General features: G+C 42.8%; 1 protein-coding gene across 2 annotated transcripts in view; it reads left to right on the top strand.

The window, feature by feature from the left end:
* GNAS (GNAS complex locus) overlaps positions 1-26,655 on the top strand; it is a 129,521-nt gene that overhangs the window by 20,947 nt on the left and 81,919 nt on the right. The window contains exon 1 of one of the 2 annotated variants that reach the window (XM_071446925.1): positions 25,313-26,439. The exons of the other annotated variant lie outside the window; for it this stretch is intronic. Within the exon in view, the coding sequence (XP_071303026.1) occupies positions 26,301-26,439 (139 nt within the window). The 5' untranslated portion in view covers positions 25,313-26,300. Of the gene's footprint in view, positions 1-25,312; positions 26,440-26,655 lie in introns of those variants that run through there. 2 annotated transcript variants of the gene reach the window in all.

Raw genomic sequence — 26,655 nt, 5'->3', positions numbered from 1 at the left:
ACTGGGAACCCGGAGGTGACCGGAGTGATTGCAGGGCTTCTGTGTCGAGGCTTTCCCGGTGCATCTGCAAATGGTTCTCAAATGGATGAGAGTTGATGTCCCCCTGTTTGTAGTGCAGCCCTCCAGGGTGGTGCCGGTGCTGGAGGTGAAAGGGAGGGCGTTTATCTGGTAAAACGAGAAAGGAGGAGAATGTCCTTAATTGTATTTAGCAGGCTAAGCCCTGAACATTTAATTACTTTTTTTTTTTTTTTAAGGATTGGGCATTCCACAGCTTGTTTCTCGAGATCATTTTAAATTAGTTTTGATGTTTAAATATATTTCATATGAAGCCTGTCTAAATCTTTTAACCAGTATATTTTTGAAAGCACAAGTATGCTTTCATTTGACAGAGTACCTAGAAAAACCCTTTTTGTATTTGAGCAAAGCTGTTTTGTTTTTAAATTAGGTTGTTCCAATCCTTCTAATTTGATCATTTCAAATTTGATTCAGCACACAAAAATGATGCAGAAACTCCTGTTATGAATCTGAACTGAACATTCATTTTCTTATCAAAATATTATTATCGAAAAATATTAGTCATTCTTCTTGGCATAGTAAACAAAGAAACATGTGGATGTGTTAATTTATTCCAGACCCAGAAAAGAGGGATAGTTTATATAAGTAAAATAAATAATTCTTGACTATTTAATAATTGGATCACTTCAACAATAGTTGACTAATAGTCATATGTCTGAAATACATCTTGCCCATTTCTATTCTTTAGGGAATTTAAAGCTTAAAGAGTGTTTTTCTTTTTCCAGGCATTGTAATTTTAAAATTGTTACCTTTTTACATACTTAATACTTGTTGTCTTTCATAACTTATGAAGTCAGATCTAGGGGAAAAAAAGCTCACATGTAGTTGAAATTAATCCCCTGGAAGTATGCAAAGAAATTAAACTGAGATGGTAAATCATGTGAAGGAATTTAAGAGGAGTGAGCACAAGATAGAGTTATTTTGCAAGTGCATTATTTTACTGCCTTGCATAGGTAGAAAAGAGTTGGATTCTCAGAAATGGTGATGTGTTGAGGTGTCATTTATTGGTTTTGTGTCAATGAATTTTTGAATTATACACATCTAATTCCAAGTTGCATTGGTGGCACGGGGGTGAAAGTACAAAAAAGTGAATTTTTTTCTCACTACTGTAATATAAAATGCCGACCTGTAACATATGAAATTCCTGTATTTTTACATATGGCTCTGCTAACTTGTTAGTTGCTCAATTGTTAGCATTGCCTGTTGAGGTTTTTTGCTCCTGTTTGTAACTACTTTAACACTTTGTTATGTTTTCCCCACTTGGAGAACACAGGTGGCATGTTGGTAATTAATAACAGCCAGCTGAGATTTTGGCATTAGGTTGTTTTAAATAACAGAATTCTACATTTGTATTTTTTCATTTGCCTGAGCCTTAAAGAAATTAGTCCTTGTAAGTAATAAAATTTAACCCCCCTTATGCTAATGGTTTGATGGGGAGGATATTGTTTGTTCATAGAGTGCAAACATATATAGTGAGTACTTAAATGCTCCATGGGTATTTTACTACTCTCTAAAATATTTTTTTAATATTTATGTATATGTATCAGAATCTAGAGTGCCTTGATAACTTAGCATTTTATTTGAAAGCGATAACATATTATTAAAATATCAGATAAGCTATTTATTTTAAAGAGAATATATTGGAGAATTTTGAGAACAAGTGGAAAATTAGTAATTTTTTGACAACATAAAGAAAACATCTTTGCAAAGTCACAGCTGAGATCTTGCAGCCCTTATTTGTTCAGAATGATTTTTACAGAACTAGAATTTTTGGATGCATGGTAGGGAATTCAATACTGTTCTCTAGAAACTTAACAGAAGAATTATTTTGTTAGAAAAAAACAGACAGTAAATGCAAAGCCAAAAATCTCTAAAAAGAAGATTGTTACCATTTTTCCTAGTGAACTTTTCCTGTTGCATGGTATCACAGTAAGGCATAAGGGAGAGGGGTTGAATCAACTTTTTTGATATTTGCATTTTTCCTTGGAACCTACCTCCCCTTCTCTTACCCTAAATGCATTCAGTTTGAGGGGGCATAAATAAAATTTGTTAATTTTAAATACTGTATAATATTTTTCTTCTTCATTTGTACATAGATGAATAAGATGGATAGAGTTGATAGTTTTCAGAATTTTGATATATTGTTTTTCAATTTGAGGTTGGTCCACTTTTTCATATAAATAGTATTACATTATTATCAGATAAATATACTTAATTTTATTAGCATTTCTACAAACTCCATGCTAAAAGGCATGGAGACACATGAAACTGCTTTACATTAAAGATTATTTTGTACTTTTATACTGGCCCAGTGCTAAGTCAGCTTTGTCCTAAATGTGAACTGTAACCACATAGTTAAATATGCAATTGCAACATCTAAATTTTAAGGAAAAGTAGGGAAATTGATGGCAGCAAACATGATTAGAAATTTGGGTATCTTAAATGATGAGAGAAAGTAGTACCAAATAATTTGTTTTGCCACTCTGTAAAATTCCTAAATCTGGTGAAAATAAATTTTGTAGCATTTTTATAAGTGCTTTAAAAATGAACACAAGGAAAACTTATATTCTGGGAAGGTGTGGCATAGCATTTCTAAATAAATGAATGCAATTAGTGAGGTACTAATTATGACATTTGTTATTAATCCTTAGTGGGTTTTTTACCCCTTAGGGAAAGTTAGTTAATTAAAACAATGAAAATGCTGAGGGTTTTTGTTGGGGGAAGAAGAACCCAACTTACTCCTGGCACAATTTAAATAGTAAAAGGGACTTGTTTAGTGATGATTGTGATTATCTGTAATTTTTTGGCAATACAGGACCTGCTCAGCTCTAATCCCTATTTATTTGCATGTATTTTTAATTGTATTTTTGTGAGTGAGAGATGTGGGGAAAAGGAACCTTGGCAAAAAAACTCAAGAGTATTGACTTGCTGTTTGCATATTTGGGAAGGATTCCCTTTGAAATACCTCTAAGGCTTTAGAAAACTGGAAAGGAAAAATAAACTTTTTACAGTAAAACCACTGCTGTAATTAACATTTCTTAAAGTGATGCAACACTTTCAGTTACCTAAATAGACGCTTCCATGCTAATAACAATACCAAGAGAGATGCAGACCTGCAATTTTAATTTCTTCTGCTGGATTGTTCTGGTTCTGTTACTGTTTCGAGACAGAGTTTTCATTCTTGAAGTCTTTTGCTCCTGAGCTCTGCAGCTGAATTCCTGCTGCACGGGCAGTGAGGGTGAGGGAGAGCTGCTGCTGGGGCTCCTTCCCATGGACAGCCCCCCCGGAAACCTGCAGAACACGAAACGTGTGCCAAGAAGCTCCAAAGTCATGTGTGATTGATTTGCTTGATTTTTAACAACTGTGGGGAAAGAGAAAACGTAGTCGTGATTGTGCAGTGATTAATAGCGCTCGCTCTGGATTTCTTCTTTTTATTTCCCCTCTGCAAATCCCTTGCAGTCAGAAGCACGGGCAGGTATTGAGTGCTCACTGCTGCTTTGCTAAAGCATCTCCTGTCGCAGATGTCTCCCCTAGGCAGCCCAGAGCTGCCAGAGCAGGCTCCTGCCGAGTATCAAAGGGCGTCCCCTGCAAGGAAACGCGGCTTCTCCCGGCGCTTTGACAGAGCAGCTGTCTGGCATAACCAGAGCTGCAGCTGGACAGTCCCAGCCCTGCTCATCCTGCTGGTTTTTGTAAGGAGTTTATAAATACACGCTGCTGCTCGTGCAGTTAGCCGGGGTCAGGATTTTGTGGGCTGTTGGAGTCCAAAGGGCTCCGTGCGTTCCCAAACCCGCACCAGAGCCGCTCCCAGCCAGGAGTCTCCAGCTGCCGGCGGGGGCTCCGCTGCGCTCCTGGCACAGCTTCCTGTGCTTCCTATACATCCAGAACTACAGAGTACTCCCAACAAAGCACTGGCAGCTGCCACCAGGGGCTCAGGAGCACGCTCCTTCACCCTCCATCCAGGGCTCTGCAGCGGTGTGTTTGCTCAGGTGCTCTCCCACAGCCAAGGGAGGAGATGTCTGTTAGTGCTCATCCTAAAAGCAGCCGCTCCTGGGGGCTCATGGATCACACGGGAGAGTTAAAGCTTGGCCCAGTGGGATGCCTTGACCTGTCCCAGGAGCTCCTTAGCCCAGGGAGCCTCCACAGGCTGTATTCCCATACAGCCCAAGCCCAGAGGTTGATATTGCTGCTCAGACCTCAGCTTTGGGCACGGAAGTATTGGACATACCAACACAACTGGATGGAAGGGTTGGAAAAATGTAGTAGTTTTATGATTGAAACAGGCTTAGTCAAGCTGGCAAGTGAGCCCAGCAGAGGAATAATGTGGCTGCAGGCTTCTTGCAAAGCAGCATCCCCCCGGAGCACTCACGGAGAGCCCAGGCAGAGCAGGAGGCAGGGTCTGCACGGCTCGGCTCCCGCTGTGCCTGGGGAGCTGGTGCAGCAGCAGCAGGTCAGCCTTCCCATATATGGGAAAACCCTGCTCTAATTTTTAAAGCTGTGTGTTGAGGCAGTGCTGAATATGGGAATTTTATAAGCAAAGCTGAATGCTTGTTATGTTCATCTGGATGCCAGCATCTGGCACGCTGTCACTGCGGTTGCCAACGTGTGCTTGCAGTCTTTGTGAAAGCAGGTTCCCAGTGTTTTCCCACCTCTTTAGGATTTTCTAACAGCTGTGTGAACAAGGGATATGGCACAGGGGAAGGCACGATGCTGAGATGCTCTAGAAAGGCAAATGACCAAAGGGCCTCATACATGGGACATTTTACATCAGTAGTTTGGTGAGAGAGGCAGGAGAGGATAAGGATGAGCACGGCAGCAGTAAATATGCTGGCTCAGGGGCCTTGTTTGTTAATACATATTATTTTGGCATTATTTGGATTTACACTGAGCTCATCCCTTTACTAATCTGAGTGCTTTACTCTTCTCCAAGCTGTTGCTGGCTGCCCATACAGAGAGTAGACAAGCAGCCTGTCATTTCTGTAATTCTCGTAATCTAATTACTGCCTGCCAGAGCAGCGAGGAACTTCTGCTAAAAATCCATTATGTACTTACTGCCTTGATGCGCATGTCTGATCTGGAGTAAAGATCAGCCAAAAATGTCCTGAGAGCTCCTGGATATATCAGGAGGCTGAGATGCCTCTGGGACTATGACCAGGGTTGAATTTTTCTCTTGCTTGCAGTTCACCTGTGTGTGAGACTCTTAACTACAGCAATTAAAAGGCTGAGGAGAATGGGGAGGACACAACCATGTCACCTCTAGGACAAGGTAGCTGAGTATGAACAAGATGGGCAGAGCTCCCCTCTAGGCACTTCTTAGCATTTTGGGTGCTCTAAATCCACTCATTTGGGGTTTTATGTTTGTTTGCTTTTAAGGTAAAAATAGAACATTAATTGTTATTTGTAAAGGGCTGGATTCTCACTACTGAACAGCTCAAGTAAAGTTAATTCATACAGTAGTTACTTCACTCAGAATACAGAGTGAAGTTTGCTACCCTTGCCCTGCTGACCACTGCTTTTGAGCCAGCAATGTTCAGAAGTGCCTGGTGGTGCTGTTTGTGGCTCCTCTGGTGTTTATCCCTTGATTTGGGGTGGCAGTGAAAACTCTCCTTTGATGCCAGCCTGCCTACTCCAGTAGCAGAAGTGCCAGCCATGAGCAGGATGTGAATCTAGAAACTTTTTCCCTGAACTTGTTTAAAACCAGCCATTTTGCAGCTGTTCCAAAAACCCAGAAATGAACCCACCCTGGCCATTCTTGGTGGGCTCCAGTTATTGCCAGCACGTGCCCTGTTTTAGGGGCAGCACCTGTGGGAATATGCCATTTTCTCAAGAGCTGCAGAGGAAAACATTGCAGGTTCTTCCTGGCTGGAAGAGAGGGATGCAGCAAGCAGCAGCTAGTTGCAAAATAGCCGCTTTAAAGCAGAAGCTGCCTTGCTCTGCCAAAGCTGAAGGGCCAGCCCCAGAATGGAATGCTTATAAAAATAAGATGGTAACCATGCAGCAGAGAGGGAGAGAGACCAGGAAGTTTCAGTGTTACATACAGCATGATACTCTGCTTGGAAAAACATTGTCACAATTGTAGAGATACGGGCATGCATCCATAGTTGAAAGGCATAACCCAGTACCTATAATTAGGGTGATTTCAATCTCTCATTTCCAATTTTGTCTGTGGAAGAAAACTCTTTTTGGCTTGGAAATTCTCATGTGAAATGTGTAGCCAAAGGAGATGTGTCTGGGGAAGAGTTTGGAGTAATTGGTTAAGGCTGGTTTTGAATTATAGAGGGGGGAAAATTTGTCTTATACCATTTCAAACCCTAACAGTATATTGATTTATTTCAAAATTTACAGGATGATGGATTTATTTTAGTTTAACCATGTTGATATTTATGTGATGGTTTGGATTTTCAGCAAAATGAAAGAAAGTGCTTCTTTCATGCAACCTGATGAGGAAATAAAAACATGACAGCGACCTTTGAAAACAGGAATGTTGCAGCTTCTCAGTCATCCTGAAAAACAGTGGGATATCTTGGTTTTTCAATACTTAGGAAATCTTGCAGTCCGTGCAATGAAGGTTTTTCTCTTTGTTTTTTATAGTGGAATCTGATTTCTGTCATCTTGAAGACAGACTATTCCTCGAGCTCTAATTACATCCAGAGAGAGAAGTTTCTGCTGGGACAGGGGCTGTAGAGATGCAAGAACTAATGTAAACTCTCTGACTTCATCCTCCTTCAGCAGGAGCCTCAGGGATGCTTCCAAGAAACCAAAGTGGGGCACCGGAAAAGGGGACAAACCCAATCAGGCTGTGCTGGGTTTACACTTCCCTATTTGTGCTCTCAGCTGGGAAGATGTTAAGTTCTATTCTAGTTTTGGACTCCTCCAGGTTCAAGAATTATTTAGGAATATGTAGTCGAAGTGCTAGAGAGGGGGTGGACTACAATTCCTTACGAATTTGGGAAAAAAATGCTAAAGCGTTACTTACATACTCTCTGTCGAGTGCTCCCCCACCCCATGGAGCACACAGACGCTGAATTTTCCTCATTACCCATTAAAGGCTACTTCAACACCAAAAAATCATCTTTGGGCTTTATAACAAAGATGTCACTGCTGAAAAGTGAGTTGGGTGCTTTCTTTTGAGCTGTCGGTTTACAGGCAAGCTGTGCCTTCTTGTGGGATCCTGGCACGAAATTAATAAATGACAGATTATTATTTCAACAATCCATTTACTTTCCTCGCTGTTTTGCTCTTATCACAGTAGGGACAGAGTGGTTCACCTCTGGGGTATTCAGTTGCAGGGTTTGTGTGGAGGTGGGGGGTATTCCACATGCATTTTCCAGCACTTTCTGCTTTGTCCTGAACCCTCAGCCCCCGAATTTCAGTGGAGCAGATGCCCCCAAAGTGAAATCACCCCATGGACTCTGGTTATTTGTGTTGTGTCAGGCTTTATCAGTGTCTGTAAAAAATGCTTTTCCAGCTCTGCATGGGGTTCTGTGTGTGTTATGCTGGAGGTTTTGCAAATCCAGCAGGGCTGGGAAGCACTGAGAGGACACCCAGCCCTTGACTGCATTATTTGGGTGCAGCCGTCCTCTTTTGCAGCCCTGATGTTTGATAAGTGTATTGCTTTATATCACCAGACCCTGCTTGGGTTCTGTGCAAAGATTTTCCACTTCTGCTCTCCTCTATCTTTAATAGATAATGCTTTGAGAGAATTTTATTTATTATAAAGACCTTGGCTGACATGATTCATCTCAGCAAGCAGTGAAAAAATACAAACATATAAATATAAGTATGTATTTTTATGTCATCTTTATGAGGTCTGCAAAGAGTGGGCACTCCAAGGTGGTACTTCTGTCAGAGATGTTGGTGCTTACTTTACAAGCAAGACAAAACTCTTTAGAACCAGCAAAAACTAGGTCTAACTAAAATAGTTTAAGTAAACAAAGATGTTTCTCTTCTGCGAGGAGGTAGATGTGTCTGTGTAAGGACATGGTCCCTATGGAGTCTGCCCTACCACAGAGTATAAATAAAAGGAAAAAAATCTTCAGTGGAAAATAAATAAAAATAAAAAAATCAGGAGGTTTGTTGCTCTTGCTTGTGGAGTGTCCCACCAGCAGGACACGGTCAGTTGGTGTGTGCCGGGTGCTGCTTCCCAACAGCATTTTCCTCCCTGCATCTTCCTGAGGCACAGCAGCACATTCCTCCTCTGCATTTGTGGCCAGAGAATTTCAGTTTTCCCACCAGTGAGGTGTGGGCACGTGTGCTCATGACAGGGGCAGGCTGTGCTGAGTGTCCCCCTGCCCTGGTAAATGTCTGCCAAGGGCATCTCTCAGCCTTTTTTATTGATGTAGTTGAAGGCAGGTGACCTTTGTTACTTGGCAGCTTTATTGTCCTCTGCTCCACCTCGGGTATCACCTGGATTTCCAGGAAGTAGATGAAAACATTTTGAAGCCTGCAGGATGGAGGTCGTCTTTCAGAGGCATCCTAGGAAGTTTCTTTCCTGAGGAAAGGATTTTTTTTTTCTTGTTAAGAAGCTTGTAGCTCTATTGAAGCTTTTCTTTTTGTAGTCCATAAAGGCAAGAGGAAGATGCTGTAGTCTGACTGCACAGCCTGCTTTGTATTGCTTGGAAACAAATTGTTTCCCTTGACCTTGGTGGGAGATAGGATGAAGTCACAGCAAAGGAATATAGCTTAAAATATAGGGTAGAGGGTTATGCCTGCCCCCTTCTAAATCTCTGATAACCACTAAGCTTAAGGAACTTCCTAAGAGGTACTTTGTAAGGAGCCTGAACAGTGGCAAGTACTGGTATTTTAATTTTAATAGATTACAATCATTTGTCTAGGCAGAAAATTTAATTCATTCCTTCATCAAGCTTTATTTTTGGCTTATGGAACCTAATGCCTTTAAAAAACTCCAGTCTTGATTTAAAAGCTGTAAGATCTAATATAAATACTTTGAAATGCAAGCAGCAACAATAATTTCTTTTTAAAAAGTAACAGAAAAATGTAATCTTTGTGATACTATCAGCATGCCAGATATCATATCACCTGAAACTTCTTGGGAGGTTTTCTTACAGCCCTGGTAGCTCAGACCCTGCATGGATCAACTTTTGCACATTTTTCAAGTCAGCAAGGCTGCAAACAAGGATTTAGAGACTGTAAAGTAGTGAAATTGCAAAGGAGAGACAGTGGCGTTAGGGAAAAGGGACTCTGATATTTAGTTTCTTTTTCTTGGCATTATTTAGACTCCCAAATGACAACGTTTCTAGTTTTCTAGCACAAAGGAGGCTTCATGCTGTTCAGGATCTACTGTAAAGTTCTAGTACAGATCATTCTGTATCCCAAACAATTTATCTAGTTAAATGATATTTTTATTTCACAGCTACAGTTTATAGGCCCTAGTCTAATAGCTGGTATTTTTGGAAACCTCCCGTTTATCTAACAATAAGAGCCAGGATGGAATATCAGTTTCCACTTAGATTTTCCTGAATTCTCTCCCATTAAATCAATAACATTATTTTTTTAGATTAAGCTTTCTTTTGCTTTTAAGGAGAAAGGCTAAGAAGGAAAAAAATGAAAAATCTATTTAAAACAAATACTGAGACATCTAAAAAAAGAAAAATGCTCTTAATTTCAGATAAGTTAAATAATCAGCGTGGGTTTTGTTACAACATTTACATCATAAAACGTGATTTTAATCGAAGGAATGTAACTGATTTACAGCATGCCCTGCAAGTGCTGGAAGTACATGTGAGCAGGCCATTGTAGCTTTCCTTTGTGTACATCAGTGTCACGTCTTAAATCTGAGCTGCTGGGAGAGGGGCCGGGAGGCTGCAGAGGGAGAATCTCATCAGGAAACTTTCTGACAAACTGACTTTGCAGGAAACAGCAACGCGCCGCTCCCGGTGTGCCATTAGTCCCAGCCACCTGAGAGGAGCTTTCTGCAGAGGTAGAGTCATGGCAGTAGCGCTTTCATTTCTGTCACAGAGGTCTAAATAAATGAATTGGCCATCTGCAATTAATTCACATTGTACAAATAGTTTGAAGACTGAGTCGTCTGTCTTCCGAACAGAGCGATCTATTTTTAGCTTCTCAAGCAAGCCTGTTTTGTGTTCTTTGTAGAGTCAGCGACATTCTTTCAATTTTTCAGCTTAATTAACACAAAAGAAATTGTAATCTGAGAAGGCAGCAGAAACAAGAACCCCCTGAAAAGCATGAATTTGCAAGAAAGCAGAAGACGACAGCTTTGCAAAAGATAGATGGCAAAAAAAAAAGAAAGAAAAAAAAGTTCAGAGCAGTTTGTGGTTTTTGGACTGGACACTGTATAGGCTAAGTTGTACATAGTTTGTTGATTTACAGTGAATGCTCGCAGGTTTTGCAATTAATTTTGGGTTCTCTATTCTGAAAATTATGAGGGCCACAGAAAGAATGCTTTCACGTGAGGTAACAACTAAAACAGAAGAATGCTTGTGAATAAAGCAGATTTCTGGAGAGTTTCTTACACAGGTCTGGCCTGGGTGTGAACCTTGGTGTGTATTCCCTGGATAGCTGAGGGAATGCTGAATCCCCTCTGGATGGACTATGCATGCTCGCAGTTGTAGAGAAATCATTATTCCAAGCTTAGATAAATTCATATACATGCCATTTTTATTAGAATCTTCTCCTGACAAATGTAAAAATACCCCCTGCAACACGAGATGTGTTCTGTACTACTTGAGTTAGAAAATTTGTAGTGATTGTTAGAGAGGAGTAAGACACAGCTGACTGCTCACAGGGCTTTGGGTTAAAATGTTAGTGCTAGGTAAAAAAAAAGGGAATGAAAGGCTGAAAAACTCAGAACACCAACTGCAATTAGTGAATGTTCAGCAGTGCTTTGAAATAATGAGATTTCTGTGCCTGCTGACAAGTGCTTTTTTGTTTTAATGTTATACCCATAATATAAATATACAACTTTTTCGCTAATTTTAATTTCTGTGCACTGATATTATTCATGCATAGCACGTGAGCTTTCCTTTCTAAGGGTCCGTTTGTGGGTGCTTGTCTGGAATACACAAACAAAAGGAGGAACAATCCTGAACACTCAGCCTCCCCTCTCTGAATCCCTCTCTGAATCCAGGGAAGGAGCTTGAAAGGCTGAAGTACAACTCCAAAGATCTGGTGGCTGCTGCAGCACAGGGAGCAGGGACTGAATTCACATGGTGCACCCATAGCCTTGTGTTCCAGAGTCACATGTGCCCTGTTTTAAAGTAAAATGTTGTGTATTTTATTAGAATTATCTAAAAATACAGCAAAGTTCCCAGTGGGAGCCTACTGTTGTAGGTGTGGCAAATAGTCTCACCTCAGGGGTTCAGCGTAATTTCCTTGTTGAGATGTACCTGCATCTGTACCTTCTGAAATCTGGTCTCCATGTGCTTTTGGAAAGTATTCCCCAGACATCCTGAGTATCAACTTTTATCTGGTTCCTTCCCAAAACTGTGTCTGAAGAAGTTATATCACACATCACAGGAGGGAGAAAAAATGTGCAGAAAAATGGTTTGTTTAATAAGCTGAACTTAGTTCCCAGAACTGTAAGTACCTTTGAGTGTATCAAGTTAAAGCAGAAGCCGTGACTGGCTTCTGATTAAAATACAATTAATTCTTCAGTTGTTGCAGAACTGGGCTCCTGCAGGATGCCACCAACCTCTCTAGCTCTGACCAGTTCTGCAATTCCGAGCCTTTCCTCCCAAATTAAGTGCTGGGGGAGATTCCTTTCACTGCTGAGGGTTTGCAAGACTCTATCCTTGTTTTTCCTTTTCTGCAGAAACCTGCTCTATTTTCCCTCTGTAAATGAAAAGTGCCGTTAGTGGGGAGGAGGAGGAACATCCATGTTCTTGCTAAGAAACAATAAGAGAGTTTTAGAGCTGTTGCAAAGCCCCTGTGGAGGATTAAGGACGTGTGTGACTGGCAGCAATGCTGAAAATAAATGGGAATGGTGAGCAGTGGTGGGACATTGGTTTGCTCACTTGGAAAATCTCTATAAAGTAACTTGTGTCGTTAAAAGCTGCCTCACTCACTGTCACTGATGTTCCCAGTGCCAGACTGATACACAGCTCTAACTCCAGGCCATATAAAAGCCATTTATCAACGCTGAAAGCTGGTGGTGAATATTAGACACTACCAAAAAATCAGTTTGCATCCCTTTGCATGAATTTGTGCTGCGAAATTTTCCCACTCAAAGCTAAAGGAAGTGGAGGGAACTGTCAGTATCATCTTTTTCAGTGCTTGTAACAGGCACATCTAATCAATGATCTGGGGTTTAATTATTCTTTGAGTTTCAGTTGTAGGAGTTTTCCATTCTGAGCAATATGCAGACGTGCCTTTTGTGTTTGAGTGCTAAATGTGCACATATGAACGTGTTTGAAAGGCTTCACTACTTCTGATGCTTTTTCTTTTAAGGATTTGGGGGTATTCATTAAACAATTTCAGTACATTAAAAACAGTAAGATAGGTTTCTGTGATCTTTGTAGCTTTAAAGTTGAATTTTTTGATATTTGTTGAAGGAAAAGTAAACTTATTTTTTTAAAATATATTAAATACTGTAATGAAACAGGAAGTATGTCCTAAAGTATATTTGTTTTAAGTGCTGTAAGAAAGTCTATTTAAGGATCCTTCTGATTCTGAAATACCTATTTAGTGTAACAGTTGTAAAATATGTGAGGTAGTCAATCATACCTTTGGCTTTTATACCCAGCCGGGTTACTTGCCAACATAAACAAGACTTGAAGGCTTATTTTTTAGAAATTTCAGACAGAATCCAGTGAACCTTTCACTTAATTCGTAGTACCCTAAATATTAATTATTTCTAAAAATATTCAACCAGGACTGTAATTTCTAAAAACAGCATGAAGGTATCTTCTACTCCATCCATTTTATTCTGGTATGATCCTCAAATACATCAAATATTTCCTTTATTTTTTTTTTTTTTCAAACACAAGACACAATCTGTTGATCATGTCTTTAGAAGGTCTGCACCCAGTGTGTTTTCTGTTGAATCATAAGTTATGTCTGCAGACCACTGCATTGTTCAATCCCAGTAAATATTCTTTGCTGCTGAATCACCCGTGGGAAGGACAGACCCAGCTCTGGGGCTGCGGGCACTGCAGCAGAGGGACAGAGTGCTCCGTGTTGTTAAGGCTCCAGGAGCATTCTTTAGATAACCGCCCGTCCAAAGTCCTTCTCCACACTCTTAGCCCTGAGAGCAGCCTCCTCAAGGGAACGGAGAGGAGTTTGTGCTCACACGGCCGTGATCAGCTGGGAGCCAGCCTTGCTCCGGGAGCTCTGCCCCTGTCAGGGGCCGCGGGACACGGGCACTGCAGCCAGCCTTGAGAACCTGCCTGGCCCTCTTGCCACAAGGAATGCCCAGGAACCAAAGCTAGACAGGGTTGTCCCATCCATTTGTGCGCTTTACTCCCTGCTCTTGGTGTTCCCTGCTCTCCTGAGGGGCTCTGGCAGGAGGCTCCTTGCACGCCACACAAGAGGTCCACGGAGGATATAGGGAGGAGGTTCCCCTGCTTGGAAATTTTGGGTTTCATACATGTAACAACGTGAATTTTCACATTATAGGGATTCCTTCTGCCGAGGAGAACTCTTGATTCCTCAGCATCTCTTGCCGTGTTGCTGCAGAGCCCAGCAGGCAGCAGAGGGAGCACAACAGTCCCTTTTCCAGTGCCATGGGACAGCAGCGCTAATTGTGTGTAAAACAGCAGCGAGAAATGGAAGAAAGACAGAGAAGAGTGAAAGACATCTTGGTTAGCAGCATACTGGAAGTAGATGAAAGGGCTGGAGGGAGCAGGGTGAATGTCTGATTATTAGGGAATGAGGAGCTAAATATGGCATCTTAATATGGCATGTGGCAAGAGGCCAGATCTGTTATTTGTAGATCTTAACCTGCTTCCAATATTTGGCGTTGAGCAGGATTAAAAACCAGGAGGGGAGGGTTTTTTGGGTTCTGGTTTTGATAGCGATGGAATCTCCTGAAGAGCAATTTTAGTGCCATGGCATCCAACCCCAGATTCTCATCTTGTGAGACCTTAGGATCCAAGCCACAACTCTCTACAGAATAATGTGAGTGCAGCTACAAAATGAGGTTAGGAGATTGAGGCTCTCTGGGAACAAAATGTATCATTGACAACTGATATTCATATCAAGAAGAGTGAGAATTTAGTTTCTACTCCTGATTTAAAATGTGTAGCATCTCCAAGGTATCATTTTCTCATGCTCTGCATTAGACATGTTTATGCAGTACCAGACCTAGAAGTTTCTAAAATATAAGTTTCCTTAGGAATCAGCTGCATTAATGACTTTGTTATAGCTGAAGATGTAAATGAAAGTGACATTTATGTACAGATTTTCCAGTATAAAAGCCAAAGTCTACTGGCTAAAAACACTCAGAAGGCTTTACCATGAAAAATTATAACAATCAGAGGTTAGATGAAATTCAGAGAAAATGTAGGGTGAGACGGGTGAATCTACTGCTTTTTCATTATTTTTTTCCAAGTGGAATGACTTGAGCTGAAGTTAACTTTTTACTACTTAAGAAGATATTGTAGTTCACTGAAAAATAATTCAAACTGCTTATTTTTAAAGCTTTTTTAATAAGAAAACTTCAAAGAAGTTTGTTTTAGAGTAGAATTTGAGTAATGCAGGTAAGGTAGTTAAAAATTCCCTCACTGAAATGTAGTTTGAAAAATAGACATTCATGGCACCTATACAAGTATTTCTATAGATCCTTATCTGTAAGAGCAGCAACATATTTCTTTTTTTAATTAAAGATCATTATAATTGCTAATGTATGATTGTTTGGGGGCATATGTGAGTCAAACTGTGGTTTTGAGAACACAATTTTTGAGAACACCTTCACCAGATCCTTTGCCCTTTGCTGTAACATCTGTGCTGAATTAAAATACAGGTTCAGTGTTGGAGATGCCCTGTGTCCTTGCCAGGGAGAGGAGCACCTCCAAGAGGACAAATGAGAAAGCTGGGAATAATCCAGAACAGCTGAGGAAAAGAATTCTGTAAAATGGGACCATTTTGAAGAGAAGCTGATTGGCGATTCTGGATAGGAGCAAAAAAAAAAAAAACAAACCAAAAAAGAACCTTGGAAGGCAAAGCAAAAAGGCAGAAGAAACGTTCCAATTATTTAGGCAATAGGTGCTGTCTCACAAAGTGAAACTTTGAAACTTTCTAGACAGAGAGGAGACAGAATCATTGTTGCTAGGAAAGGCATAATCAGGCTCAGAGGTGAATTCGAGCCTGTTTGATTTTTTTGCATTTCCATTCCATTTCCAAGGTATTTTTTGCCTTGCTTATGCATTTTTTTTTAGCTTTTTAATTGTTTTGGGGGGGCAAAGTTGGGGTATTTTTGAAGACTTTGGACTCTGTGTTTAAGAGGCTCCATTACTAAGCCTATACTGCTTTCTTATCTGCCCTTTAAGGACACTGTTGGAAAGCCAGAGTTTCTCACAGATAGTAAACCTTACTGACACGTACTGCAAAACCTGTCTCCAGAAAATTGTTCCCCAAGTGTTGATGTGCCCAGATAGTGGCTTTCCATCATGGAGTGCTCTTCAGCTCGGGTCTTCAAAGGTAGTGATTCATTCTGTGATGTGTATCTGTCTAGACATGAGAACTTGGTGCAATAAAAAAGTTTCTTACTTGGGTATTAAGAGACTGTAACAATTACATAATCGTTGTTGGGGCAGGAGGTCTCAAGCCATGGTAGGTTATTTCTGTCGTGTCTTGTCCCAGCTTTTCCTTATGCAGATCAGTTTGGGGTGTTTGCCAGTGAACCTCTGTCCTTCTGCCACCTTTTACCTGGTCTTTGCAGACTTCATATTGATGCTTCCATAAAGAGACCTTGAGGGCAATCTTTGGGGCAGTGAGATCCAGTCTTATTTCTTAGTCCATTTCTTAGCTGGTGGAAGCCCTGCTTCAGCACTTCACATTCTTAATTCCATGATATAATTAATCTCAGTTCCAACTCTCTGGTAACAGGAAATCTTTTATTCATCCTTGGGCGAGGAATTTTTTAGCCTTTTTAACTTTACTCTTGAGCAGTTGTAAGCACATACACATCACTGAAAAAGAGCATTCTTGCAAGTTGCTACTGCACAGTTTGATCTCGTGGCTGTGTCTTGGGCTGGGTCACTGTCCCTACACCCAGCAGCTCTTCCTGCCTTCCCTCCAGTGCAGCCCACACTGACCCGTAGAGAGTCAGAAATCAATTCTTTCTAGCTCACTTTCTTCCCTCCAAACCGGCTTTTTGGGTGGAGAAGAATTAATTCTTTTTATTTCTATGCTGAAAGATGGTCTGTGCTGGTCGTGGTGGTTCTTGCTGCTTTGGGCATTGTCACTCAGCTGGGTACAGAGTACTTTGATCCACCAGGGAGGGTATGGCACCAAATAAATGTAAACAGACCTTATAGCCAAAATTATGTTTGCAAAATAAAACGCGGGTATCATTTTGATATCATTTTGATGGAGAACTGTTTTTGGTGTGTCATGATTGCCTTGGTCCCTTTTGCCTGCCGGAATTGTGAATTTATAAACTCCTTCACTGGTCTCCTCACTGGAGGGAAGGAAAACCAGGAAACTGAAACTCCATTTTTCTTTCAAATGAATATTCATGGCAAATGTTAGGAGGTACTTGCTCTGCTCTGTAATAATATACATGTCCATTTATGAGATGGTCCAGACAGAGCAGAGGATTAGGAATACAGAATTTAATGCTAAATTTGAAAAGGCAGCACAGGAACTTCAGCTCCCAAAATAACCTCTGAAAGTTTTGCTTTATTTCACACTGTCAGCCAGGATTCTCCTTACAGCACCACAATATTCATAATAAAGAAATAAATTAAATCCACCCCTTCCTGTATGGCTCACAACACAGCACTGTGCATGCTCAGCACATGTGTAGTTTTGATAAAGAGACATTATCAAGCCTGAAATCATTTAAAATAAAACAAATAATGTGGCTGCCCAGCACTTCCCCTGGAAGTATTTCCTTGGACAAATCTTCCTTAAGTCTCACATGCATGGAGTTAGTGTATATATCCTTCAGGAACACCAGTTCCTAGAGAGGATGTTCCAGGCTCACTGTACAGCTGTGTATTTTATATATAGGCCGTGAAGTGCAGCCCCACAGGAGGGGGGATTTGCCTTTTGGGACAGCCAGGGCTGGGGGGATCCAGCACCTTCCAGGTGCCCCGTGGCACGGGGCTGGAGGGGACAGGAGTCACCTCAGGGCTGTCACCCCAGGGCTGGGGCTGAGGGCAGGGGGGTACCAGCCCCTCTTGTGTTTTGTGGGGCTGCAGAGGTGCTGGCAGCAGGCTCAAAGCCATCAGTCTCTGCTCCTTGCAGCATCCTTGGCTCCCTGGATGTTCCAAGGGCTTTCCATCAAACATGGGAGTGCTGACATGGCTGTGATCCCACTGAGCAGAGGGGAGGGGGCTCACCAAGGGCAGTGGGAGATTTTGGGGAGCTCATTCTCTGGGGGTGACACCTGGGAATCGGGTCCAGAGGGAGCTCCTGGCCCCGAGCTCCGGGGGCTCAGCCCTGCTTGTTCTCTGTTTGCACAGCAGAGATGGAGCTGTAAAAAGCCGATTGCTTCAGAAGGGAATAGGTCACAGTTAGACAAGGGAGCAATGGAAAAACAAATTCGTTATTGTAACACCAGAGAGCATAAAGCAAACTGGGAGTGACCTGTGGGAAGAACACGGCACCGGGTTTCTGTCCTGGTGGGTGCTTCATGGTGGGCAAAGAAAGACTGAGAAGTGTGCAGGCTTTTCTTTTTTTTTTTTTTTTTTTTTCCCCTGTTTTCAAAATAAAAAGTATCTTTGTCTGGTGCTTTGAATGTAGCAAGCAAGCTGGTTCTAGCTTTTCTTGGTTTTGCTGGAGGGCCTGTGGGAGAAGGACTTGACAGAGTACTAGCAGCTTTCTCACCATTTTCATTTAAGAAAAACAGCATTAAGATTTTGAATAGAGCCTATCTTTTTTTTTTCATGAAATGTTGCTGAAAATGTCTGAGTTTAAGAGGTGTTAAGAAAAGGAAGACAGACTATTAAAAAGACTTGCTTCCTTTTTGAGTAATTATTTTATGATGAAACGTGTAGCAGAAGGGCTTAAAGGTCACCAGTGAGACCAGGGCCCCTTGGTGCTCAGGGCTGTGCAGACATGTCGGAAGCAAACAGCTCACAACCTGTAAGAGAGAGGCAGATAAAAGATAGCTGGACAAAGAGGCACAAAAAAGGGAAGTGGCTCGTCCAAGGTCACCCACGGATCGGTGGCTGTGCTGGGCTGAACCATCTGCAGTAGATCAGGTCTCCTGGATCCCGTTCCCCTGTTTGATCCCCACGCTCATCTTGTCTCCCTCCATTCACAGTTTGTGAGTGTTCAGACAGATCTGATCGTCCCCCAGCTGGGTCCACAGGAGGGGATAGTCCCTCACCTCTGCTGGTTTCATTGTGGCAGAGGCAAAATCCAGTGTTGGAGCTCAGGTTCTGACCCAGCTCCTGCCTGCTTCCCACAGCCCTGGCCATGGATGTCTTTCCTGGCTTTGCCTGAGATAGAGCAACAAGTGAAACCTTTCATCGTGCACCTAAAGCCTTGGAGACAATCAGTCGGTTCATATACATTTCTAAAATCTAACAGACATAAAAAACCCCCAAACCACCAAAAAGACTTTTTCACTGCAAAAAGGGTCTAAATTCTGCAACTGCCCTGGGGCGTGTGGGGCACTCTAATTTAACATCAAGGCACTTAAGACGTAATGGTGCTGTGAGTTTGCCAGACAGACAGATTCTTCCAGGAAAAACAGGGTACAAAAGACCCCTATTCTACTACTGTGTCAGTATGTAATCTTAGGACCTAGACTTAACGTTTTTTCATCTAAAGAAAAAGATGGGAGAAAATACCCTTTTTCAAAAGGAATACTTTTAGGCCTTTAGCAATGCAGACACAGAGTAGGAAAATCACAGCCCTGTTTTCCTTGCAGATCGTCTCTAATAGCTCCCGGTATTGAGAGTATTGTGGTTTGCTAGCACTAAAATGTAAAGTTATTTTGAGCATGAAAGCCTGGACGTCATCCTATTTTAAAAAAACGTTAAAGAAGGAGAGGAATGTTTACAGCACATTAAAACCTGTGTGACAACTTAGCAAGAACTATTTTAACAATCCTCTTATTCCCTTTCCTGTTATGCACCATAAAATGAGAATGCAGTGTCAGTAATAAATAATATTGGCATGGAGGGATGGCTCACCGTGCTCCTGGAGTCAGGCTGGGTCAGCTCAGCCCCAGCTGCCCCCCTGCTCTGGTGGGAACTGTGCTGGGGAGGTGCAGGCAGAGCCTCCTCTCCTCGAGTGACCCCCGGGCAGGAGAAAAGCTTGGGACTTTCGTGCTTCTTTGCAGGAATTAACTACAACCAGTATTTAGAAAACAGCCTCTGCCACAACTGCCTCCCTGGGCTTTGTGACCCAAACTTCCCGAGGATTAAAGCAGAATATTTCTTTATATTAAAAAAGTTTGCAGTCAGGGGTAGGTCGGCAGTGAATGTTGACAAATACTGAAACTAAATATGAGAAAAGACTCGTTCCAATTTTTTTTTTTTATCGGCATTCCATATGTGTTATGTGGAGAGCTAGGATGTGCTGCTACTTCTGTTACATAAGAGGGTTTTTTTCTTTTTTAATAAAGTGCAGTGCAGAATGCATGAGAAGTGAGAAGGAATATCAAGAAAAAGAACTACATGAAAATAAGAAAAGCTACTAAGTGAAAAGCTCTTACTGAGTGTGTTATTTCCATAATTCCATGAGTTCCTTAAAGTCTCTTTTTAATGTTTCTGAGGGAAAGCCTCGAAGTGAAAGGAGGGAGGCAAGGTTTTTTTTTTTCCTTTGGTTTAAAGGAAGATCTTGGTTAATTCTATTACTAGACTTTGGGCTTGTTTTTATTTAAAAACAAAACAAAAATCCCTCTCAAGTTTAGAATTTCTGTATGGAAAAATTCTTCTTCTTTGCCAGAGAGGGAAGTATCTCCTTTTCATTCTGTTTGTTTTGGAGTATCTGTAGTTAAGTGTTTTGTGTTTGTTCTTTATTGAATACATTAGTGGTGCATTAATTCCTCCCTGACAATGCTCATTTCACTCCTTCCCATCTGACAGACAAACTTGTCCCTTCACATGATGATCCTGCTTTGCCCTCCCAGAGTTTGATTAGTAATTTCCTACCTTGTTTACCTCTGAATGCTTTTTAAAGTGATTTTTGTTCTGGCCTTCACAAAGGAAACAGATGAAAAAAAAACCCCCACATTGAATTCTTGCTCCAATTCCAATCTGTTTGCTTTGGTTTTCCTTTTTAGATTATTGTTTGGCTTTAATTTGTTTGTTTCTCCTTTAAACCGGCTTGAGATTACTCAAGGGTTCCTTGTTCAGCAGGTCAAAGGGTAATTTGGAGACTTTGAAACCGTCTCCCTTTTTATCACCACGTTTCGTTCTTCCCAGAGTCCAAAGGATTTTCAGGACGATAGCTCGATAGCTCGTGGAGGATGGCTCCATCTAAGGAAAACATGAGCAGCAGACCTGACTCACTGCAAGAAGCCATGGCAGTTTTTCTTAGATGAAAAAACCCCCACTGATCTAAGCCTAAATCAGAACCTTAATTAATCCTTATCTGTAACTAAAAGATTAAGTTTATTGGGGATTTAATACATTGAGGTTGATAGGTTTGATACTCAACTACCAGCCCAGGATGGAGACCCTAAATTTAACTAACTTCAAGTCAGAGAAGTACCCATACACAAAAATATACAGTGTGTGCTATTAAAAATGTCCTTTAACTGAAGGAGTCAATCTGTTCCTCAGTTAATCCCTGCTTTTAAAAGAGGAAGGTCAGTTCCAACTTCTCAGCCACGGCACTGTGGATTTGTAGGACAGCAAAATGAAGCATGGGGCAATGTGGGCTCCTTAACAAAAATCCAGGTGTTGCTGTAAGAACCATTTGTTTCATGTGTCCCCCAGGTTAATTGAGCTCTGTGTCCTTCCATGGAAAAGACTTGCTGAAAAGATGCTATTTCCTACAAACAGAAACAAAGGAAACTGTACAATTAGATCAGCACCGTCACTTTTACTTGTTGAGCTACAAACGTTGTCCCTTGTGCTGTGTGTCCTGAGCCGTGCTAGGAACTGGAGCACAGAATATTCCAGAGGCCAGGAAGGCTGACAGCCTCCTCAGGGGCTGCAGTGCCATTTCAGCCCAGTTGCTAAGGGATGCTGGAGCGAGATGTCCTCTGTGTCTTCTCTTCCAAACCAGCGCTTTGGCTTGGTCACAGCTCCACCCCCACAGTTCACAGCCAAAAGTTGACGAGGTCACATTCACTGTGGACAGCCAGAGCCCATGAGGAGCTGCACAACTGTCCCATCTGAAAATCAGTTAACCATTTCTTCTTTACTGGAGACACCCAAGTGCTCAGTGCCTTCAGCTCACTGACAGATGTGAATTATTTGCAGTAGGAAATAAGGGTGTTTGTCACCTGGAGGGTTTGGGAGGAAGCTGTGGGGTAAGATGGGCGTCTGATCTGGGTCTCATAATCAGCTTTAAATACAAAGAGTAACTTGAATGAATTCAGAACCTGACTCTGGTCAATTTTGAATAAAACTGATGCAACATCAGAACTGTAAGCAGAAAGTTTTATCCCTTTAGTTAAAAAGATAAAAGAACAGAATAACATGAAATACGTGTCTGAAAAGCCTTTTTTCAACAGGCTCAGGATCTACTCTGTTAAGGCAATAGTTTCTTCAAAACCAAGTCTTGCATCTACATTTCCAGCCAATGTTTGTGAATTTTACAGCAATTTATTTGTCTTTTACTTGTACAATTGTGAATATCCTCATGCACAAGAAGGGATACTACCACAAGGAAAATGCATTGAAATACATGTAACAGTCTGGCAGATATAAAGTAAATATATTAAAATAGGAAAAGTATAGTATTTTTCTTGAGGTCCTCTTGAGTGATTATATCAGCAGGTATTACATGTAAACCTTCAGAGGACAGAAGTTCATGTGTATAGGGTGGGGGAAGCATAAAAGATGTGAACTTTTCAACAAGTTCTCTCTCCAACTGCTACTGATAGTCTGCTTCTACTTGATATCTAAATCTTTTTATCCATTTTTAAATCAAGCTAATATAGTTGTCCTAGCTGGGAAGAGTAAAGTAAGTTATGCACTTTGATAGGACTGCTCAATTGAGTAAAGTTCAGGTTTATTTACAGGATTAGGATATTGTTACAAATCCTTCTTTAGTTTTAGGCACCAGAGAGTATATTTTGGGGCAAAAGCTGTGGAGGGAAAGTGGAGAAAATAATTGCAATAAAAGTCCTCTTTCAAAAAAAAATTAACAAAATTAAGAGACCTGATGATTTTCATTAGGATGTAAAAGAAATTAGGTCAATAGGACTAAAAATCTGTTAACTAAAGTGATCAAGTGGACTGTAATGGATTATAGATACAAGCAACTTTCATACACCCTCCCTTTCTCCCAAATATTCCACTGAAATATTACTGCTTTTAATTGTCCTGCTACCTCTCCTTGTGAGATCTTTTCTGATTTGAGAAGTGAAACCAGCAGAATATTGTTTCATGCTGCCAACCCCCCTGTTCTTTTTGTGAAATCCTTGCCCTGAGATGTGTGCTGGTACATCATAATCTTTGCATTTCATTTAGACTGAAAAATAAAAACAACAGCCTCTATTCTACTCAAAGTGTTCTATTCAAGCACAGAAGGAATGTCAGTGAATCTGAATTTAACCTGTAAGTGTGCAATGCTCACAGTCTTCTGTGTGTAACCTTGTATTTCCCTTTAATTTAAATAGTGCAGGATTGAGTCAATAGCCATAAATCTTCTGATGTCCTTTTACAGCCATTTCCACATTCTTTTTACTTTACCTTTTTGGAAAACATTTTCATTTAACGTGCAGCAGTGTCCTTTAACACCCTATTTTCAAGCTTCAAATAGACTTTTATCACAGAGGCACTATGCCCATACATATAGGTGTTTTATCTTTGCATTATTTGTTCCCAAGGCTGCAGGTTCTTCAGAAGTGAGATTTAATTTTATGGTGAGTCAGGGGTCAGGTTGTGCCTGCACTTACCCTTCTGATGGCAGGAGTCTCGTGAAACTCAAGTTCATGGATTTTTACAAGATGGAAGCTAATGGAACTAGTTCCAATAAGAAACACAATTTATTCTAAAGACACATTAGCAGCCTTATGTTATTTAAACAAATAAAAAAGAGTGAGAACAGCTAATGTGTTGGTATGCTCACTCTTCAAACCATGGGCTCCTAATCAGGACAGCTCTGAAAAAACTCCTGGCAGTTCACTGGGTTTGTGAAGTGCATGTGGTGCCTGATGTCCTGAGTCCTGTCAGATTTCAGGAAGACAAAAACAATCTGTAATTGCTGATAGGTTACACAGTGTGGGAGTTTTCTTTTTGTTTCATGTAGCTTTTGACACTTTCACACTTTAGTAACACTTGTAATACAAGGAGCTAATTCTTAATTCTGTTGGAAGTAACTGGGAGCTTTGTGAATTAGCTGAGTGTGTTTTTCTTTTTCAGCTACCTCATGCTCTGCTCAGCCTAAAGACAGAGGCACAAGGTACCTACAGCAGGAGGGCAGTGATTCCTGGGGGAGTTTAACCTCACAGAGCCTGTCCTGGTTTCTGTTTGGGAAGGGATGGGTGTGCACTGCTGGACAACAGCATCCACACAGCTGAGAATCCTTCCATGGATGCTTTGGCATATTTACCCATCCCATTTCTCTGTACAGACACCATTCACTGAGATTTTAGCCTTTTGTATATTTCCAACAATAACTTCTATCTTGTTTGTGTATTTCTTCATGTTTGGAGCTTGAGATGGGTTCCCTTCCCCACAGCTGGGACCCGGAGGGAGGCAAAGCCTGGAGGCTGGGGCAGATTTTGCCCCGAGGTGGCATGTACTGGCACTTCTGCAGTCTCTTCATAACCATAAAAAAAGTATGAGGTTCTTTAATTTTCAGTCCAAATTCTGCTTTTCTGAGTCCTTTATGCCTTGTAAACTCCACAGTTAAAATATATTTTGTGTATTACATGAAAACTATACAAATAAATAACCTATAAAAGATACAAGGAATTATTGCCATATTTGCTTCAGATGAATCTGGGTATTGCTGAGCCAAGTTTCTCTAAGATCTTTTAAAACTGCTCTTAGCCAAAAATAACACCTAGAGACCCCAGTAAGAGTCTCTGCAGTGCATTTAAAAATAGTGACTGTGATGTTCCCTGTTTCTCCTGAGGTCCCCCCCTCATTCAGCAAGGGCAGCTCAACAGATGTATTTGATGACATTAGCTGTGACCTCCTAGTTGTTTGCTCTATTCACATAATTATTTTACTGTAGGTGTTTCTAAATATAGTAACTGGATTATGGAAGAAGGTGTGTTCGTGGGAACAATGTGGTAGATAATCGAATTTTGCAAATAAGGGTAAATAATATTTGTATAGTAAAGGACATTTCACTAACTCATGTGTGGGGGTGTGTGCGTAGAGAAAACTACCTCTGTATTTTAGGGATCCGGGTTATACAACGAGCAAAGCACCAACCTTTATTTTCCAGCTGTAACTGATAAGTTGTGTAATTTCTGCAATGAGGTTTTCAAAACATATTTTAGAGAAGAAAATGGAGCTAGGCAGGGTAGAAGCAAGTGTGTGCATCCAGCGGTATTCTGTTGGTGCAGAGCATTCCCTGGTACCTTGAGCCCGCGGTCGTGGCAGGGATGGACAGGGACAGGCAGGGATGGACCCCAGCGAATCGCGGGGTGCAAGCGAGCACCCACCCAAAAACCCAGACACAAACCCTTCAGCACCACAACTCCCACACTAATTATTTCCAAGCGTAACACAAGGAGTCGCGGGGCGCGACTCCCTTACAAAAATTTACTCAGACTCCGCGAACTGTGCAAGCGCAGCTCCGGGCGCCTCCGTGCCGCGGGGCGGGGGTCGGGCGGTGCCCCGGGACGGAGGCACCGGGGCGGCCCCCGAGCGGCGGCGGGGCCGGTTCGAAGAGGGCGCCGGCGGCGGCGCGGGGTGACGCGGGCATCATGTGAGCGGCCCCGCTCGCTCCCAGCGTGCAGTGTGGGCCCGCTCGCCCCACCCCGCGCTCCGCCGCCGCGGAGCCGCTCAATAGGGGAAGGGAAAAAAAAAAAAAAAAAAAAAAAGGGGGGGGGGGTGAGGAGAAAAAAAAAAAAAAAAAAGGAGGAAAAAAAATGCGGGAGAGAGCAGGAAAAATAAGACGGGGAAAAATCCGCCCGTGAGGGGACAGGTTCTGTTCGTGGCACAGAGCAAACGGGCTTGCCTTTTTTTTTTTTTTTTTTGCCTTTTTTTTTTTTTTTTTTTTTACACACATTATATTTTGTATTTTCTTCTCGCCGAGAGGATTCAGCCGCCTGGAAAGCGCATGTGAAAAGAGCAGCAGCAAGGAGAGGGGAGGAAAAAAAAAAAGGGGGGTTTGGCTTGGACCCCCCCGCCCCAGTGCGGGAGGAAGGACCCGCGGCGGCCGGAGGGCGAGGAGCTGCGGCGGCCGGCGAGGGAAGGGACCGGGGCTGCGTGACCCCCGCGGCGCGGGGGGAGAGGCGAGGAAGAGACGTTTCCCGATCCTCCCCGCCGAGGATTTGGGGAGGTTTCCGCGCCTGGAGCCCGTGCCTTTGGATCTAAAGAGGATTATTATTTTTTGGGGGTGGCACTGAAGCTGGATTTGTTCCTGTGCGTGCGGCGCGGGGGGGGGCATTTCTGCTGCCTCTAGAGGAGCCGGCGGCCCGGCCGGGGCGCGGAGATCCCCGCGGATCGCTCCGCACCCCCCGGGAAAGGTGCGCCGAGGGGATCGGCGGGGGGCGGGGGAGGAGAGGCAGCTGCAGCTGCCGGGGAGGAGGCCCAGCGGAGCGGCAGCAAAGTCATCGCTATCGGCCCCCCCTCGGCTGGCTTCGGGCTCGGCGCTCTCCATGTCTCTGGCTCTGGGCAGCGGCCGCCACAGCAGCGAGTAGGGGGGGAGGAGGAGGAGGAGGAGGAGGAAGAAGAAGGGAGCCCGGGAGTGCCTCCCTCCCTCCCTCCCTCCCCCCGGCAGCCCCGGCCGCCTCCCGTCCCCTCGCCCCGCGTCCCTGCCTTCCCCTCCCCAAGATGGGCTGTTTAGGGAACAGCAAGACGGAGGATCAGCGCAACGAGGAGAAGGCGCAGCGGGAGGCCAACAAGAAGATCGAGAAGCAGCTGCAGAAGGACAAGCAGGTCTATAGGGCCACGCACCGGCTCCTCCTGCTGGGTAAGGGGTCGCGGGCCGTCCCCTCCCCGCCGGGGCAGCGGCCCCAGCCCGGGCACGGCGAGGCCGGGGAAGAGAGGTGGGGCCGGGGGGGGGGGGCACGGAGCCGCAGGGCCCACCCGGGGCCGCGGGGATCCGCTATAGCAGCGCCCGGGGCGGCGGGGCCGGGGCCGCCGCGGGGACCGGCGCGGTGCGGGGGAGCGGCGGGGAGGGCTCGGG

The sequence above is a fragment of the Agelaius tricolor genome, unplaced genomic scaffold (assembly GCF_023055355.1).
Source record: "Agelaius tricolor isolate 1412-34295 unplaced genomic scaffold, bAgeTri1.0.p SCAF_23, whole genome shotgun sequence".
Lineage (NCBI taxonomy): Eukaryota > Metazoa > Chordata > Aves > Passeriformes > Icteridae > Agelaius > Agelaius tricolor.
This window is presented reverse-complemented; position numbering and strand designations above follow the sequence as displayed.